Below are 16,768 nucleotides of genomic sequence, written 5' to 3'. Positions count from 1 at the left end.
AAGACTTGCACCTGGGGATAGGCCCCTCCCACCTCCAAAGACATGCACCTGGGGATAGGTTGATTGGCAACACTAAATGGTCCCTAGTGTGTGAATGTGAGTGTGAATGTTGTCTGTCTATCTGTGTTGGCCCTGTGATGAGGTGGCGACTTGTCCAAGGTGTACACCGCCTTCCACCCGAATGCATCTACAAAGCAATTAGCTACCTGCTAATATGGAAGAGTATTCCACGGTTACTCTGCCTATCAAAGAGTCATGAATCCCACCAGGAAGTCAGCCGGCAGTTTTTAAAATTTCTTTTTGAATGAATCCCGTCAAATAGTCATGAATCCCACCCGGAAGTCAGCTGGGAGCCTTTAGAATGGTTCTTTGAATGAATAATTTTAAAGAGTCACAAATCCCACTAGGATGTCAGCCAGGAGTTTTTAGAATGGCTCCTTGATTTAATCATTTCATAGAGTCAGGAATCTCACCAGGATGTCGGCCGGGAGTCAATCAGAAAACTATTCTAAAGACTCCCAGCTGACTTTCTATTGGGATTCATGACTCTCTGAAAGGATTCATTCAGAGAGCCGTTCTTAAGCCTACCGATTGACTTCCTGGTGGGATTCAAAAATCTTTGAAAGGATTCATTCAGAGAGCCGTTCCAAAGACTCCTGGCTGACTTCCTCGTGGTATTTTTAGAATCATATCAAAGAGTCATGAATCCAATCAGTATGTCAGCCGGGAGTCTTTAGAATGTCTCTTTGAATGAATCATTTCAGAGAGTCATGAATCCCAGCAGGAAGTCAGCCAGGAGTCTTTAAATTGTCTCTTTGAATGAATCTTTTCAAAGAGTCATGAATCCCATCAGGAAGTCAGCCGGGAGTCTTTAGAATGTCTCTTTGAATGAATCCTTTCAGAGAGTCATGAATCCCAGCAGGAAGTCAGCCGGGAGTCTTTAGAACGGCTCTTTGAATTAATCTAATTTAAATAGACTCCCTTTTTAGACCAGTTGATCTGCCGTTTCTTTTCTTTTTCTTCTATGTCCCACTCTCCCGTGTGGAGGGGGTCCGGTCCGATCCGGTGGCCATGTACTGCTTGCCTGTGTATCGGCTGGGGACATCTCTGCGCTGCTGGTCCGCCTACGCTTGGGATGGTTTCCTGCTGGCTCCGCTGTGAACGGGACTCTCGCTGCTGTGTCTTGGATCCTCTTTGGACTGGACTCTCGCGACTGTGTTGTATCCATTGTGGATTGAACTTTCACAGTATCATGTTAGACCCGCTCGACATCCATTGCTTTCCTCCTCTCTAAGGTTCTCATAGTCATCATTGTCACCGATGTCCCACTGGGTGTGAGTTTTCCTTGCCCTTATGTGGGCCTACCGAGGATGTCGTGGTGGTTTGTGCAGCCCTTTGAGACACTAGTGATTTAGGGCTATATAAGTAAACATTGATTGATTGATTGATTGATAATCATTTCAAAGAGTCATGAATCCCATCAGAAAGTCAGCCGGGAGTCTTTAGAATGTCTTTTTGAATGAGTCCTTTCAGAAAGTCATGAATCCCATCAGGAAGTCAGCCGGGAGTGTTTAGAACGGCTCTTTGAATGAATCCTTTCAAAGAGTCATGAATCCCAGCAGAAAGTCAGCCGGGAGTCTTTAGAACGGCTCTTTGAATGAATCTTTTCAAAGAGTCATGAATCCCACAGGAAGTCAGCCGGGAGTCTTTAGAATGTCTCTTTGAAAGAATCCTTTCAGAGAGTCCTGAATCCCACAGGAAGTCAGCCGGGAGTCTTTAGAACGGCTCTTTGAATGAATCCTTTCAGAGAGTCATGCATCCCAGCAGGAAGTCAGCCAGGATTCTTTAGAACGGCTCTTTGAATGAATCTTTTCAGAGAGTCATGAATCCCACAGGAAGTCAGCCGGGAGTCTTTAGAACAGCTCTTTGAATAAATCCTTTCAGAGAGTCATGCATCCCAGCAGGAAGTCAGCCGGGAGTCTTTAGAACGGCTTTTTGAATGAATCCTTTCAGAGAGTCATGAATCCCATCAGGTAGTCAGCCGGGAGTCTTTAGAAGGGTTCTTTAAATGAATCCTTTCAGAGAGTCATGAATCCCAGCAGGAAGTCAGCCGGGAGTCTTTACAACGGCTCTTTGAATGAATTCTTTCAAAGAGTCATGAATCCCAGCAGGAAGTCAGCCGGGAGTCTTTAGAACGGCTCTTTGAATGAATCCTATCAAAGAGTCTTGTTTCACACCAGGAAGTCCCATGGGAGGTTTTAGAATGGTTCTTTGAATGAATCCTTTCAAAGAGTCATGAATCCCATCAGGAAGTCCGCCGGGAGTCTTTAGAATGTCTCTTTGAATGAATCATTTCAGAGAGTCATGAATCCCACAGGACGTCAGCCGGGAGTGTTTAGAACGGCTCTTTGAATGAATCCTTTCAGAGAGTCATGAATCCCAGCAGGAAGTCAGTCGCGAGTGTTTAGAACGGCTCTTTGAATGAATCTTTCAAAGAGTCATGAATCCCACAGGAAGTCAGGCGGGAGTCTTTAGAACGGCTCTTTGAATAAATCTTTCAAAGAGTCATGAATGCCACAGGAAGTCAGCCGGGCGTCTTTAGAATGTCTCTTTGAAAGAATCCTTTCAGAGAGTCATGAATCCCAGCAGGAAGTCAGCCGGGAGTCTTTAGAACGGCTCTTTGAATGAATCCTTTCAAAGAGTCATGAATCCCATCAGTAAGTCAGCCGGGAGTCTTTAGAACGGCTCTTTGAATGAATCCTTTCAAAGAGTCATGAATCCCACAGGAAGTCAGCCGGGAGTCTTTAGAACGGCTCTTTGAATGAATCCTTTCAAAGAGTCATGAATCCCATCAGGTAGTCAGCCGGGAGTCTTTAGAAGGGTTCTTTGAATGAATCCTTTCAAAGAGTCATGAATCCCACAGGAAGTCAGGCGGGAGTCTTTAGAACGGCTCTTTGAATAAATCTTTCAAAGAGTCATGAATGCCACAGGAAGTCAGCCGGGAGTCTTTAGAATGTCTCTTTGAAAGAATCCTTTCAGAGAGTCATGAATCCCAGCAGGAAGTCAGCCGGGAGTCTTTAGAACGGCTCTTTGAATGAATCATATCAAAGAGTCTTGTTTCACACCAGGAAGTCACATGGGAGGTTTTAGAATGGTTCTTTGAATGAATCCTTTCAAAGAGTCATGAATCCCATCAGGAAGTCAGCCGGGAGTCTTTAGAATGTCTCTTTAAATGAATCCTTTCAGAGAGTCATGAATCCCATCAGGACGTCAGCCGGGAGTCTTTAAAACGGCTCTTTGAAAGAATCATTTCAAAGAGTCATGAATCCCATCGGGAAGTCAGCCGGGAGTCTTTAGAATGTCTCTTTGAATGAATCATTTCAGAGAGTCATGAATCCCACAGGACGTCAGCCGGGAGTGTTTAGAACGGCTCTTTGAATGAATCCTTTCAGATAGTCATGAATCCCAGCAGGAAGTCAGCCGCGAGTGTTTAGAACGGCTCTTTGAATAAATCTTTCAAAGAGTCATGAATGCCACAGGAAGTCAGCCGGGAGTCTTTAGAACGGCTCTTTGAATGAATCCTTTCAGAGAGTCATGAATCCCAGCAGGAAGTCAGTCGCGAGTGTTTAGAACGGCTCTTTGAATGAATCTTTCAAAGAGTCATGAATCCCACAGGAAGTCAGGCGGGAGTCTTTAGAACGGCTCTTTGAATAAATCTTTCAAAGAGTCATGAATGCCACAGGAAGTCAGCCGGGAGTCTTTAGAATGTCTCTTTGAAAGAATCCTTTCAGAGAGTCATGAATCCCAGCAGGAAGTCAGCCGGGAGTCTTTAGAACGGCTCTTTGAATGAATCCTTTCAAAGAGTCATGAATCCCATCAGTAAGTCAGCCGGGAGTCTTTAGAACGGCTCTTTGAATGAATCCTTTCAAAGAGTCATGAATCCCACAGGAAGTCAGCCGGGAGTCTTTAGAACGGCTCTTTGAATGAATCCTTTCAAAGAGTCATGAATCCCATCAGGTAGTCAGCCGGGAGTCTTTAGAAGGGTTCTTTGAATGAATCCTTTCAAAGAGTCATGAATCCCACAGGAAGTCAGGCGGGAGTCTTTAGAACGGCTCTTTGAATAAATCTTTCAAAGAGTCATGAATGCCACAGGAAGTCAGCCGGGAGTCTTTAGAATGTCTCTTTGAAAGAATCCTTTCAGAGAGTCATGAATCCCAGCAGGAAGTCAGCCGGGAGTCTTTAGAACGGCTCTTTGAATGAATCATATCAAAGAGTCTTGTTTCACACCAGGAAGTCACATGGGAGGTTTTAGAATGGTTCTTTGAATGAATCCTTTCAAAGAGTCATGAATCCCATCAGGAAGTCAGCCGGGAGTCTTTAGAATGTCTCTTTAAATGAATCCTTTCAGAGAGTCATGAATCCCATCAGGACGTCAGCCGGGAGTCTTTAAAACGGCTCTTTGAAAGAATCATTTCAAAGAGTCATGAATCCCATCGGGAAGTCAGCCGGGAGTCTTTAGAATGTCTCTTTGAATGAATCATTTCAGAGAGTCATGAATCCCACAGGACGTCAGCCGGGAGTGTTTAGAACGGCTCTTTGAATGAATCCTTTCAGATAGTCATGAATCCCAGCAGGAAGTCAGCCGCGAGTGTTTAGAACGGCTCTTTGAATAAATCTTTCAAAGAGTCATGAATGCCACAGGAAGTCAGCCGGGAGTCTTTAGAATGTCTCTTTGAAAGAATCCTTTCAGAGAGTCATGAATGCCACAGGAAGTCAGCCGGGATTTTTTAGAACGGCTCTTTGAATGAATCTTTCAAAGAGTCATGAATCCCACAGGAAGTCAGCCGGGAGTTTTTAGAATTTCTCTTTGAATGAATCCTTTCAAAGAGTCATGAATCCCAGCAGGAAGTCAGCCGGGAGTCTTTAGAACGGCTCTTTGAATGAATCCTTTCAAAGAGTTATGAATGTCACAGGAAGTTAGCCGGGAGTCTTTAGAATGTCTCTTTGAATTAATCATTTCAGAGAGTCATGAATCCCACAGGACGTCAGCCGGGAGTCTTTAGAACAGCTCTTTGAAAGAATCCTTTCGGAGAGTCCTGAATCCCAGCAGGAAGTCAGCCGGGAGTCTTTAGAACGGGTCTTTGAATGAATCCTTTCAAAGAGTCATGAATCCCACAGGAAGTCAGCCGGGAGTCTTTAGAACGGCTCTTTGAATGAATCCTTTCAGAGAGTCATGAATCCCAGCAGTAAGTCAGCCGGAGTGAGCGCGCTCCCGCCTCTTTTATCAGCAGCCGGTGTGGTGTGACGCAGGCCGCGCGCGCACGGCGGACTTTTGCTCTCTCATTGACAAACGGAAGACGTGCAAGACGTGGAACGCCGACAAGTCCACCATGTTTTCCTCCAAGTCGCTGAAAAGTCCGGCAAAGCACGCGTCGCCAGCGCCGCTCGCGCCCGCGGAGCAGATCTGCATGGTGGCGAGTGGATGCGAAGCGCGAGGCACCTGTGGCGTGCACGCGCAACAGGTAGGCCACACACCCACTATTTTCGTTTCTTTTTTTTTCCACCTGAAACAATGTTTCACTAAATGCGTGTTAAAGAAACTGCTTGACATTCTTTTGAAACGTACACAAACACGACGGCGTGTGACAATAATAGTTGTGTTGTGTTGTGTTGTGTTGCCGTGACGCTGCTAGTCTTTCATCTGGTGTTGCTACAGGTGTTGAACGCACTTCTTGGCACACCTGGAACATCCGGCCGATCGAGGTGCACTTGTCGTTCACACATTGCCCCTATAGAGCAGGGGTGTCCAAAGTGCGGCCCGCACGTCATTTTTTTAACGGCCCAGTTTAAAAATAGGATTGAAAAAATAAAAATAAAACAAAAAGTGTAATGAAAGCAAACAGGTGAAATGTAACAAAAAAATGTTGCAATGTTTACTCGAATAACACAAAGCTGCAATGCAGGCTGATTCTTTCTTTAAAAAATGATAAAGAATCTGAATTATTGACCTATTCAAGGCTAAAATAAAATAACATTAAAGCAGGGGTCACCAACGCTGTTCTAAAAATAGCTCAAATAGCAGCACTTACCAGTGAGCTGCCTAAATTTTTTTTTCAATTTTATTTATTTACTAGCAAGTTAGTCTCGCTTTGCTCGACATTTTTGATTCTAAGAGAGACAAAACTCAAATAGAATTTGAAAATCCAAGAAAATATTTTAAAAACTTGGTCTTCACTTGTTTAAATAAATGCATTATTTTTTTTTACTTTGCTTCTTATAACTTTCAGACAGACAATTTTAGAGAAAAAATACAACCTTAAAAATGATTTAAACACATATACCTTTTTACCTTTTAAATTCCTTCCTCTTCTTTCCAGACAATTTAAATCAATGTTCAATTAAATAAAAACAATTTATTTTAAAGATTATTAAATACGTTTTCATTTAATTCTTCATTTTAGCTTCTGCTTTTTCGACAAAGAATATTTTTGAAAAATTTCTTCAAACTTATTATGATATAAATTCCCCAAAAATATTCTGGCAAATATAGAAAATCTTTAGAATCAAATTAAAATCTTATTTCAAAGTCTTTTGAATTTCTTTTAAAAAATGTTGTTCTGGAAAATCTACAAGAAATGATTTGTCTTTTTTAGAAATCTAGCTTGGTCCAATTTGTTTTTCATTCTCACAAAATGCAGATTGGATTTTAACCTATTTAAAATATGTCATCAAAATTCTAAAATTAATCTTCATCAGGAGAAATTAATAATGATGTTCCATAATTTCCCATCCATCCATTTTCTACCGCTTATTCACTTTTGTGGTCGCGGGAGGCGCTGGCGCCTGTCTCAGCTACAATCGGGCGGAAGGCGGGGTACACCCTGGACAAGTCGCAGCCTCATCGCAGGGCCTGTTCCATATTTTTTATTTAATTTTTTTCAAAAAGATTCGAATTAGCTAGTTTTTCTCTTCCTTTTTATCGGTTGAAATTTGAATTTTAAAGAGTCGAAATTGAAGATAAACTATGTCTCAAATTTTTTTTTTCTTTTTTTTCCCTGTTTTCTCCTCTTTTAAACCGTTCAATTAAGTGTTTTTTTCATAATTTATTCTCTACAAAAAACCTTCCGTAAAAGAAAACAAAATGTACGACGGAATGACAGACAGAAATACCCTTTTTTTAAGTAATATACTGTATGCGTATATATATATATATGTATATATATATATATGTATATGTGTGTGCGTGTGTGTGTGTGTGTATGTATATATATACATGTATATGTATATATATAGATTTATTTATTAAAGGTAAATTGAGCAAATTGGCTATTTCTGGCAATTAATTTAAGTGTGTATCAAACTGGTAGCCCTTCGCATTAATCAGTAGCCAAGAAGTAGCTCTTGGTTTCAAAAAGGTTGGTGACCCCTGCATTAAATATTCCACTTTGAGATATTTTTGGGGGGGAATTTTGCATGTTTTGTTTCCCATATATAAACAACAATACAATTGATAAATGACGGATAAATCTGAAGGTGATCTTGAGATTATTGTGTTAAAAGTAAACAGTAAAAAAAAATATATAATTTATGTATTTAAACACTTCAATGAGTAGGACCCTTTTTGATCCCAATAATGTTAATGTGATTGTTTTTAAGTGTCATTGCTCAAAAATAAAATCATTGATGTTATGAGTAATTGACCTTTTTAAGGCTCCAATTCTTCCATCCATCCATTTTCTACCACTTATTCCCTTTTGGGGTCGCGGGGGGCGCTGGCGCGTATCTCAGCTACAATCGGGCGGAAGGCGGGGTACACCCTGGACAAGTCGCCACCTCATCACAGGGCCAACACAGATAGACAGACAACATTCACACTCACATTCACACACTAGGGCTCCAATTCTTATATAATCTCAAATATTCCATTTAAAAATGTTATTGGGTGAAAATATTGCATATTTTGTGTTTTTTTTCCCATTAAAAAAACTGGGTTTTATTTGACAAAAAGAGCATACAACTTAAATATTTAAAAATGTTATATTGACAGAAGAGATTTAAAACTTAAATAAATGGGTTGTACTTGTATAGCGCTTTTCTACCTTCAAGGTACTCAAAGCGCTTTGACACTACTTCCACATTTACCCATTCACACACACATTCACACACTGATGGAGGGAGCTGCCATGCAAGGCGCTAACCAGCACCCATCAGGAGCAAGGGTGACGTGTCTTGCTCAGGACACAACGGACGTGACGAGGTGTGGGGATTGAACCAGGGACCCTCGGGTTGCGCACGCCGTCCCTTAACTTGAAATATAATACAAATAATAATACTGAATAATGACACATTTTTTATATTTTTTTTTTACCAAAATCCAATGGGGACTGAGTGGAGGGTGTCACGCCAAATTTCTTCCCCCTACAAAAACCTTCGGTATAGGGGCGGTATAGCTCGGTTGGTAGAGTGGCCGTGCCAGCAAGTTGAGGGTTGCAGGTTCGATTCCCGCTTCCGCCATCCTAGTCACTGCCGTTGTGTCCTTGGGCAAGACACTTTACCCACCTGCTCCCAGTGCCACCCACACTGGTTTGAGTGTAACTTAGATATTGGGTTTCACTATGTAAAGCGCTTTGAGTCACTAGAGAAAAGCGCTATATAAATATACTTCACTTCACTTCCCCCACATTTACTTCCGGGGTCATGATTAATACAGACGTTTTTTTTAACGCTATATTATAAAAATATAACGCAATATTATAAAAATACAGACGTTTTGTTAACGTTATATTATAAAAAAAAATAAATAAATAAAAAATAATTTACAAACACAAGCTATGGGATGACTTAAAGGGGAACATTATCAGCAGACCTATGTAAGCGTCAATATATACCTTGATGGTGCAGAAAAAAGACCATATATTTTTTTAACCGATTTCCGAACTCTAAATGGGCGAATTTTGGCAAATTAAACGCCTTTCTGTTTATCGCGCTGGAAGCGATGACGTCAGAATGTGACGTCGCCGAGGTAACACACCCACCATTTTCATTTTCAACACATTACAAACACCGGGTCTCAGCTCTGTTATTTTCCGTTTTTTTGACTATTTTTTGGAACTTTGGACACATCATGCCTCGTCGGTGTGTTGTCGGAGGGTGTAACAACACTAACAGGGAGGGATTCAAGTTGCACCACTGGCAAGAAGATGCCAAAGTGTCTGGCGCCAGACCCCCATTGAATGTACCAGAGTGTCTCCACATTTTACCGGCGATGCTAAGACAGACATGGCACAGAGATGTATGGATAACCTGCAGATGCATTTGCAACGATAGTCAACGAAATCACAAAGGGGAGTTTTGTTGATGTTGACTGCCAGCTAATCGATGCTAACATGCTACGCTAATCGATGCTAACATGCTATTTACCGGCAGTGCTAAAGCAGACATGGTACAGAGATGTATGGATAACCTGCAGATGCATTTGCAACTATATTACGTTTCCTTCCAACCACATTTAATGCGAAACAAACACTTACCAATCGACGGATTTAAGTTGCTCCAGTGTCAAAAGATGCGAAAGTCCTGATCGTTTGGTCCGCACATTTTACCGGCGATGCTAACGCAGCTATTTGGCCATGCTATGGCTATGAATAGCGTCAATAGCTATTCGCTCAATAGCTTCAGTTTCTTCTTCAATACTTTCATACTCCAACCATCTGTTTCAATACATGCGTAATCTGTTGAATCGCTTAAGTCGCTGAAATCCGAGTTTGAATCCGAGCTAATGTCGCTATATCTTGCTGTGGTATTCCCATTGTTTGTTTACATTGGCAGCACTGTGTGACGTCACAGGGAAATGGATAGTGGTTTCGAAGATAACGAAAATAAGGCACTTTAAAGCTTTATTTAGGGATATTCCGTGACCGGTAAAATTTTGAAAAAAACTTTAAAAAATACAACAAGCCACTGGGAACTGATTTTTATTGTTTTTAACCCTTTTGAAATTGTGATAATGTTCCCCTTTAAGAGGAAACGTGAGGAAACGTAACCCCGGAAGTGTTTGTAAATTGTTTTTTTAATTTTATTTTTATAATATAGTGTTAACGAAACGTCTGTATTTTTTATAATATAGTGTTATATTTTTACAATATAGCGTTAATAAAACGTCTGTATTAATCATGACCTCGGAAGTAAATGGGGGGAAGGTTTTTGGCGTGACAAGGTCTAAATGTTTATTTTCTATACATATATTGTATTGGTTTTTAAAATAAAGAAAAATATCAAAACGGCCCCCGCTTGCTTTGATTTTTCAGTCTGCGGCCCTCAGTGGGAAAAGTTTGGACACCCCTGATATAGAGGATGTGAGTGACATGTTTGTTTACTGCGGGTCTACTGGAGCTGCACTTTGGACACACTGGTCCTGGTCAACAACAGCAGTGTTTGTCATTTCACACGGCAAAGGGGACCGTGTGTGTGTGTGTGTGTGTGTGTGTGTGTGTGTGTGTGTGTGTGTGTGTGTACCCTTCTTGAGACGTCAACAAGTAAAAGTAGCTTCCATACGAGGACCGGTGAACAAGTTAGGACATAAATCTCAGCCCCAATGTGGAAAACCGTTGCATTTAATAGAGAGCCAAATACTAAGAGTCCGTGAACATTGCTCCAAAGTCAGGATTTTTTGTTGATTTAATGTGCATACCAACCTAAACATTGACAGATGCAAAGGCAGGAATATAAAATAAAACAAGACGGCAGCTAAAGAAGGACTTCCCTATTCATCCCCGGAAAAAACACGCCGGCTGATTTTACGACTTCCGGTGCTGACGTAAGACAACCCGCCTCCCACATGTGACCACAGGATGAACAAAAACACTACGGTACTAAGACTATTGTGGCCATTAACAGTTAGCTTCTACAGCTGGGTTGCCCAAAGTGCGGCACAGGGGCCACCTGTGGTCCGTGACTCGTTTGTTATCCACCTTAATTACGTTACAAAAAACAAAAAATAGGCATTTCTGCACCCCTGGTGGTAAAATCTATCAAAATAAGGGTAGTCCCATAAAGGAAGGATTTTTAAAATTGACTGTGTGTCGGTTTTTAAAGTGCTCCCCCTCAGGTCAACATATGAAATAACAAGTGTGTGTAAGATATTGAAATGCGGCCCCTTTGGCCAAAATTAATAAAAGGAAAAAAAATGTGTACAGAGACATACTGTAATAACTAAATAATGAATATCTGCGATGAGGTGGCGACTTGTCCAGGGTGTACCCCGCCTTCCGCCCGATTGTAGCTGAGATAGGCTCAAGCGATCCCGAAGGAAATAAGTGGTAGATAATGGATGAATGGATGTATTCATTATTAATGTTGGCTCTAGTGTGTGAATGTGAGTGTGAATGTTGTCTGTGTTGGCCCTGTGATGAGGTGGCGACTTGTCCAGTGTGTACCCCGCCTTCCGCTGAGATGGGTTCAAGCGATCCCGAAGGAAATAAGCGGTAGTTAATGGATGGATGGATGTATTCATTATTAATGTTGGCCCTAGTGTGTGAATGTGAGTGTGAATGTTGTCTGTCTATCTGTGTTGGCCCTGTGATGAGGTGGCGACTTGTCCAGGGTGTACCCCGCCTTCCGCTGAGATGGGTTCAAGCGATCCCGAAGGAAATAAGCGGTAGTTAATGGATGGATGGATGTATTCATTATTAACGTTGGCCCTAGTGTGTGAATGTGAGTGTGAATGTTGTCTGTGTTGGCCCTGTGATGAGGTGGCGACATGTCCAGGGTGTACCCCGCCTTCCGCCCGATTGTAGCTGAGATAGGCTCAAGCGATCCCGAAGGAAATAAGCGGTAGATAATGGATGGATGGATGTATTCATTATTAATGTTGGCCCTAGTGTGTGAATGTGAGTGTGAATGTTGTCTATCTGTGTTGGCCCTGTGATGAGGTGGCGACTTGTCCAGGGTGTACCCCGCCTTCCGCTGAGATAGGCGCAAGCGATCCCGAAGGGAATAAGCGGTAGATAATGGATGGATGGATGTATTCATTATTAATGTTGGCCCTAGTGTGTGAATGTGAGTGTGAATGTTGTCTGTGTTGGCCCTGTGATGAGGTGGCGACTTGTCCAGGGTCTACCCCGCCTTCCGCCCGATTGTAGCTGAGATAGGCTCAAGCGATCCCGAAGGAAATAAGCAGTAGATAATGGATGGATGGATGTAGTCATTATTAATGTTGGCCCTAGTGTGTGAATGTGAGTGTGAAAGTTGTCTGTGTTGGCCCTGTGATGAGGTGGCGACTTGTCCAGGGTGTACCCCGCCTTCCGCCCGATTGTAGCTGAGATAGGCTCAAGCGATCCCGAAGGAAATAAGCGGTAGATAATGGATGGATGGATGTATTCATTATTAATGTTGGCTCTAGTGTGTGAATGTGATAGTGTATGTTGTCTGTGTTGGCCCTGTGATGAGGTGGCGACTTGTCCAGGGTGTACCCCGCCTTCCGCTGAGATAGGCTCAAGCGATCCCGAAGGGAATAAGCGGTAGATAATGGATGGATGGATGTATTCATTATTAATGTTGGCCCTAGTGTGTGAACGTGAGTGTGAATGTTGTCTGTGTTGGCCCTGTGATGAGGTGGCGACTTGTCCAGGGTGTACCCCGCCTTCCGCTGAGATAGGCGCAAGCGATCCCGAAGGAAATAAGCAGTAGATAATGGATGGATGGATGTATTCATTATTAATGTTGGCCCTAGTGTGTGAATGTGAGTGTGAATGTTGTCTGTGTTGGCCCTGTGATGAGGTGGCGACTTGTCCAGGGTCTACCCCGCCTTCCGCTGAGATGGGTTCAAGCGATCCCGAAGGAAATAAGCGGTAGTTAATGGATGGATGGATGTATTCATTATTAATGTTGGCCCTAGTGTGTGAATGTGAGTGTGAATGTTGTCTGTGTTGGCCCTGTGATGAGGTGGCGACTTGTCCAGGGTCTACCCCGCCTTCCGCTGAGATGGGTTCAAGCGATCCCGAAGGAAATAAGCGGTAGTTAATGGATGGATGGATGTATTCATTATTAATGTTGGCCCTAGTGTGTGAACGTGAGTGTGAATGTTGTCTGTGTTGGCCCTGTGATGAGGTGGCGACATGTCCAGGGTGTACCCCGCCTTCCGCCCGATTGTAGCTGAGATAGGCTCAAGCGATCCCGAAGGAAATAAGCGGTAGATAATGGATGGATGGATGTATTCGTTATTAATGTTGGCCCTAGTGTGTGAACGTGAGTGTGAATGTTGTCTGTGTTGGCCCTGTGATGAGGTGGCGACTTGTCCAGGGTGTATCCCGCCTTCCGCTGAGATAGGTTCAAGCGATCCCGAAGGAAATAAGCGGTAGTTAATGGATGGATGGATGTATTCATTATTAATGTTGGCCCTAGTGTGTGAACGTGAGTGTGAATGTTGTCTGTGTTGGCCCTGCGATGAGGTGGCGACTTGTCCAGGGTGTACGCCGCCTTCCGCTGAGATAGGCTCAAGCGATCCCGAAGGGAATAAACGGTAGCTAATGGATGGATGGATGTATTCATTATTAATGTTGGCCCTAGTGTGTGAATGTGAGTGTGAATGTTGTCTGTCTATCTGTGTTGGCCCTGCGATGAGGTGGCGACTTGTCTAGGGTGTACCCCGCCTTACGCCCGATCGTAGCTGAAATAGGCGCCAGCGACCCCAAAAAGCGAATAAGCGGTAGAAAATGGATGGATGGAAATAATGAATATATAAAACAATTACGGACAAAACATTTCTTTTTAAAAAGTATTTATATTTGCATAGGCCCTAGTGTGTGAACGTGAGTGTGAATGTTGTCTGTGTTGGCCCTGTGATGAGGTGGCGACTTGTCCAGGGTGTACACCGCCTTCTGCTGAGATAGGCTCAAGCGATCCCGAAGGAAATAAGCGGTAGTTAATGGATGGATGGATGTATTCATTATTCATGTTGGCCCTAGTGTGTGAATGTGAGTGTGAATGTTGTCTGTGTTGGCCCTGAGATGAGGTGGCGACTTGTCCAGAGTGTAGGCCGCCTTCTGCTGAGATAGGCTCAAGCGATCCCGAAGGAAATAAGCGGTAGTTAATGGATGGATGGATGTATTCATTATTAATGTTGGCCCTAGTGTGTGAATGTGAGTGTGAATGTTGTCTATCTGTGTTGGCCCTGTGATGAGGTGGCGACTTGTCCAGGGTGTACCCCGCCTTCCGCTGAGATAGGCGCAAGCGATCCCGAAGGGAATAAGCGGTAGATAATGGATGGATGGATGTATTCATTATTAATGTTGGCCCTAGTGTGTGAATGTGAGTGTGAATGTTGTCTGTGTTGGCCCTGTGATGAGGTGGCGACTTGTCCAGGGTCTACCCCGCCTTCCGCCCGATTGTAGCTGAGATAGGCTCAAGCGATCCCGAAGGAAATAAGCAGTAGATAATGGATGGATGGATGTAGTCATTATTAATGTTGGCCCTAGTGTGTGAATGTGAGTGTGAAAGTTGTCTGTGTTGGCCCTGTGATGAGGTGGCGACTTGTCCAGGGTGTACCCCGCCTTCCGCCCGATTGTAGCTGAGATAGGCTCAAGCGATCCCGAAGGAAATAAGCGGTAGATAATGGATGGATGGATGTATTCATTATTAATGTTGGCTCTAGTGTGTGAATGTGATAGTGTATGTTGTCTGTGTTGGCCCTGTGATGAGGTGGCGACTTGTCCAGGGTGTACCCCGCCTTCCGCTGAGATAGGCTCAAGCGATCCCGAAGGGAATAAGCGGTAGATAATGGATGGATGGATGTATTCATTATTAATGTTGGCCCTAGTGTGTGAACGTGAGTGTGAATGTTGTCTGTGTTGGCCCTGTGATGAGGTGGCGACTTGTCCAGGGTGTACCCCGCCTTCCGCTGAGATAGGCGCAAGCGATCCCGAAGGAAATAAGCAGTAGATAATGGATGGATGGATGTATTCATTATTAATGTTGGCCCTAGTGTGTGAATGTGAGTGTGAATGTTGTCTGTGTTGGCCCTGTGATGAGGTGGCGACTTGTCCAGGGTCTACCCCGCCTTCCGCTGAGATGGGTTCAAGCGATCCCGAAGGAAATAAGCGGTAGTTAATGGATGGATGGATGTATTCATTATTAATGTTGGCCCTAGTGTGTGAATGTGAGTGTGAATGTTGTCTGTGTTGGCCCTGTGATGAGGTGGCGACTTGTCCAGGGTCTACCCCGCCTTCCGCTGAGATGGGTTCAAGCGATCCCGAAGGAAATAAGCGGTAGTTAATGGATGGATGGATGTATTCATTATTAATGTTGGCCCTAGTGTGTGAACGTGAGTGTGAATGTTGTCTGTGTTGGCCCTGTGATGAGGTGGCGACATGTCCAGGGTGTACCCCGCCTTCCGCCCGATTGTAGCTGAGATAGGCTCAAGCGATCCCGAAGGAAATAAGCGGTAGATAATGGATGGATGGATGTATTCGTTATTAATGTTGGCCCTAGTGTGTGAACGTGAGTGTGAATGTTGTCTGTGTTGGCCCTGTGATGAGGTGGCGACTTGTCCAGGGTGTATCCCGCCTTCCGCTGAGATAGGTTCAAGCGATCCCGAAGGAAATAAGCGGTAGTTAATGGATGGATGGATGTATTCATTATTAATGTTGGCCCTAGTGTGTGAACGTGAGTGTGAATGTTGTCTGTGTTGGCCCTGCGATGAGGTGGCGACTTGTCCAGGGTGTACGCCGCCTTCCGCTGAGATAGGCTCAAGCGATCCCGAAGGGAATAAACGGTAGCTAATGGATGGATGGATGTATTCATTATTAATGTTGGCCCTAGTGTGTGAATGTGAGTGTGAATGTTGTCTGTCTATCTGTGTTGGCCCTGCGATGAGGTGGCGACTTGTCTAGGGTGTACCCCGCCTTACGCCCGATCGTAGCTGAAATAGGCGCCAGCGACCCCAAAAAGCGAATAAGCGGTAGAAAATGGATGGATGGAAATAATGAATATATAAAACAATTACGGACAAAACATTTCTTTTTAAAAAGTATTTATATTTGCATAGGCCCTAGTGTGTGAACGTGAGTGTGAATGTTGTCTGTGTTGGCCCTGTGATGAGGTGGCGACTTGTCCAGGGTGTACACCGCCTTCTGCTGAGATAGGCTCAAGCGATCCCGAAGGAAATAAGCGGTAGTTAATGGATGGATGGATGTATTCATTATTCATGTTGGCCCTAGTGTGTGAATGTGAGTGTGAATGTTGTCTGTGTTGGCCCTGAGATGAGGTGGCGACTTGTCCAGAGTGTAGGCCGCCTTCTGCTGAGATAGGCTCAAGCGATCCCGAAGGAAATAAGCGGTAGTTAATGGATGGATGGATGTATTCATTATTCATGTTGGCCCTAGTGTGTGAATGTGAGTGTGAATGTTGTCTGTGTTGGCCCTGTGATGAGGTGGCGACTTGTCCAGAGTGTAGGCCGCCTTCCGCTGAGATAGGTTCAAGCGATCCCGAAGGAAATAAGCGGTAGTTAATGGATGGATGGATGTATTCATTATTAATGTTGGCCCTAGTGTGTGAACGGGAGTGTGAATGTTGTCTGTGTTGGCCCTGAGATGAGGTGGCGACTTGTCCAGGGTGTACACCGCCTTCTGCTGAGATAGGCTCAAGCGATCCCGAAGGAAATAAGCGGTAGTTAATGGATGGATGGATGTATTCATTATTCATGTTGGCCCTAGTGTGTGAATGTGAGTGTGAATGTTGTCTGTGTTGGCCCTGAGATGAGGTGGCGACTTGT

The 16,768-nt window shown here is 43.7% G+C and overlaps 1 protein-coding gene across 2 annotated transcripts in view; it reads left to right on the top strand.

Moving 5' to 3' along the window:
• Positions 1 to 5,266: 5,266 nt before the first annotated feature.
• The window catches only part of atp7b (ATPase copper transporting beta), a 72,839-nt gene continuing 61,337 nt past the window's right edge, over positions 5,267 to 16,768 (top strand). Inside the window, exon 1 of one of the 2 annotated variants that reach the window (XM_061889392.1) lies at positions 5,267 to 5,522. In XM_061889392.1, coding sequence (XP_061745376.1) covers positions 5,391 to 5,522 — 132 coding nt within the window. In that variant the 5' untranslated portion in view covers positions 5,267 to 5,390. The remainder of the gene's footprint in view (positions 5,523 to 16,768) is intronic. The other variant, XM_061889393.1, reaches the window with a different exon arrangement.

Source organism: Nerophis ophidion, linkage group LG27, assembly GCF_033978795.1.
Source record: "Nerophis ophidion isolate RoL-2023_Sa linkage group LG27, RoL_Noph_v1.0, whole genome shotgun sequence".
Classification (NCBI taxonomy): domain Eukaryota; kingdom Metazoa; phylum Chordata; class Actinopteri; order Syngnathiformes; family Syngnathidae; genus Nerophis; species Nerophis ophidion.
The sequence above is the reverse complement of the archived record's forward strand: the minus strand, read 5'-3'. Positions and strand labels throughout refer to the sequence as shown.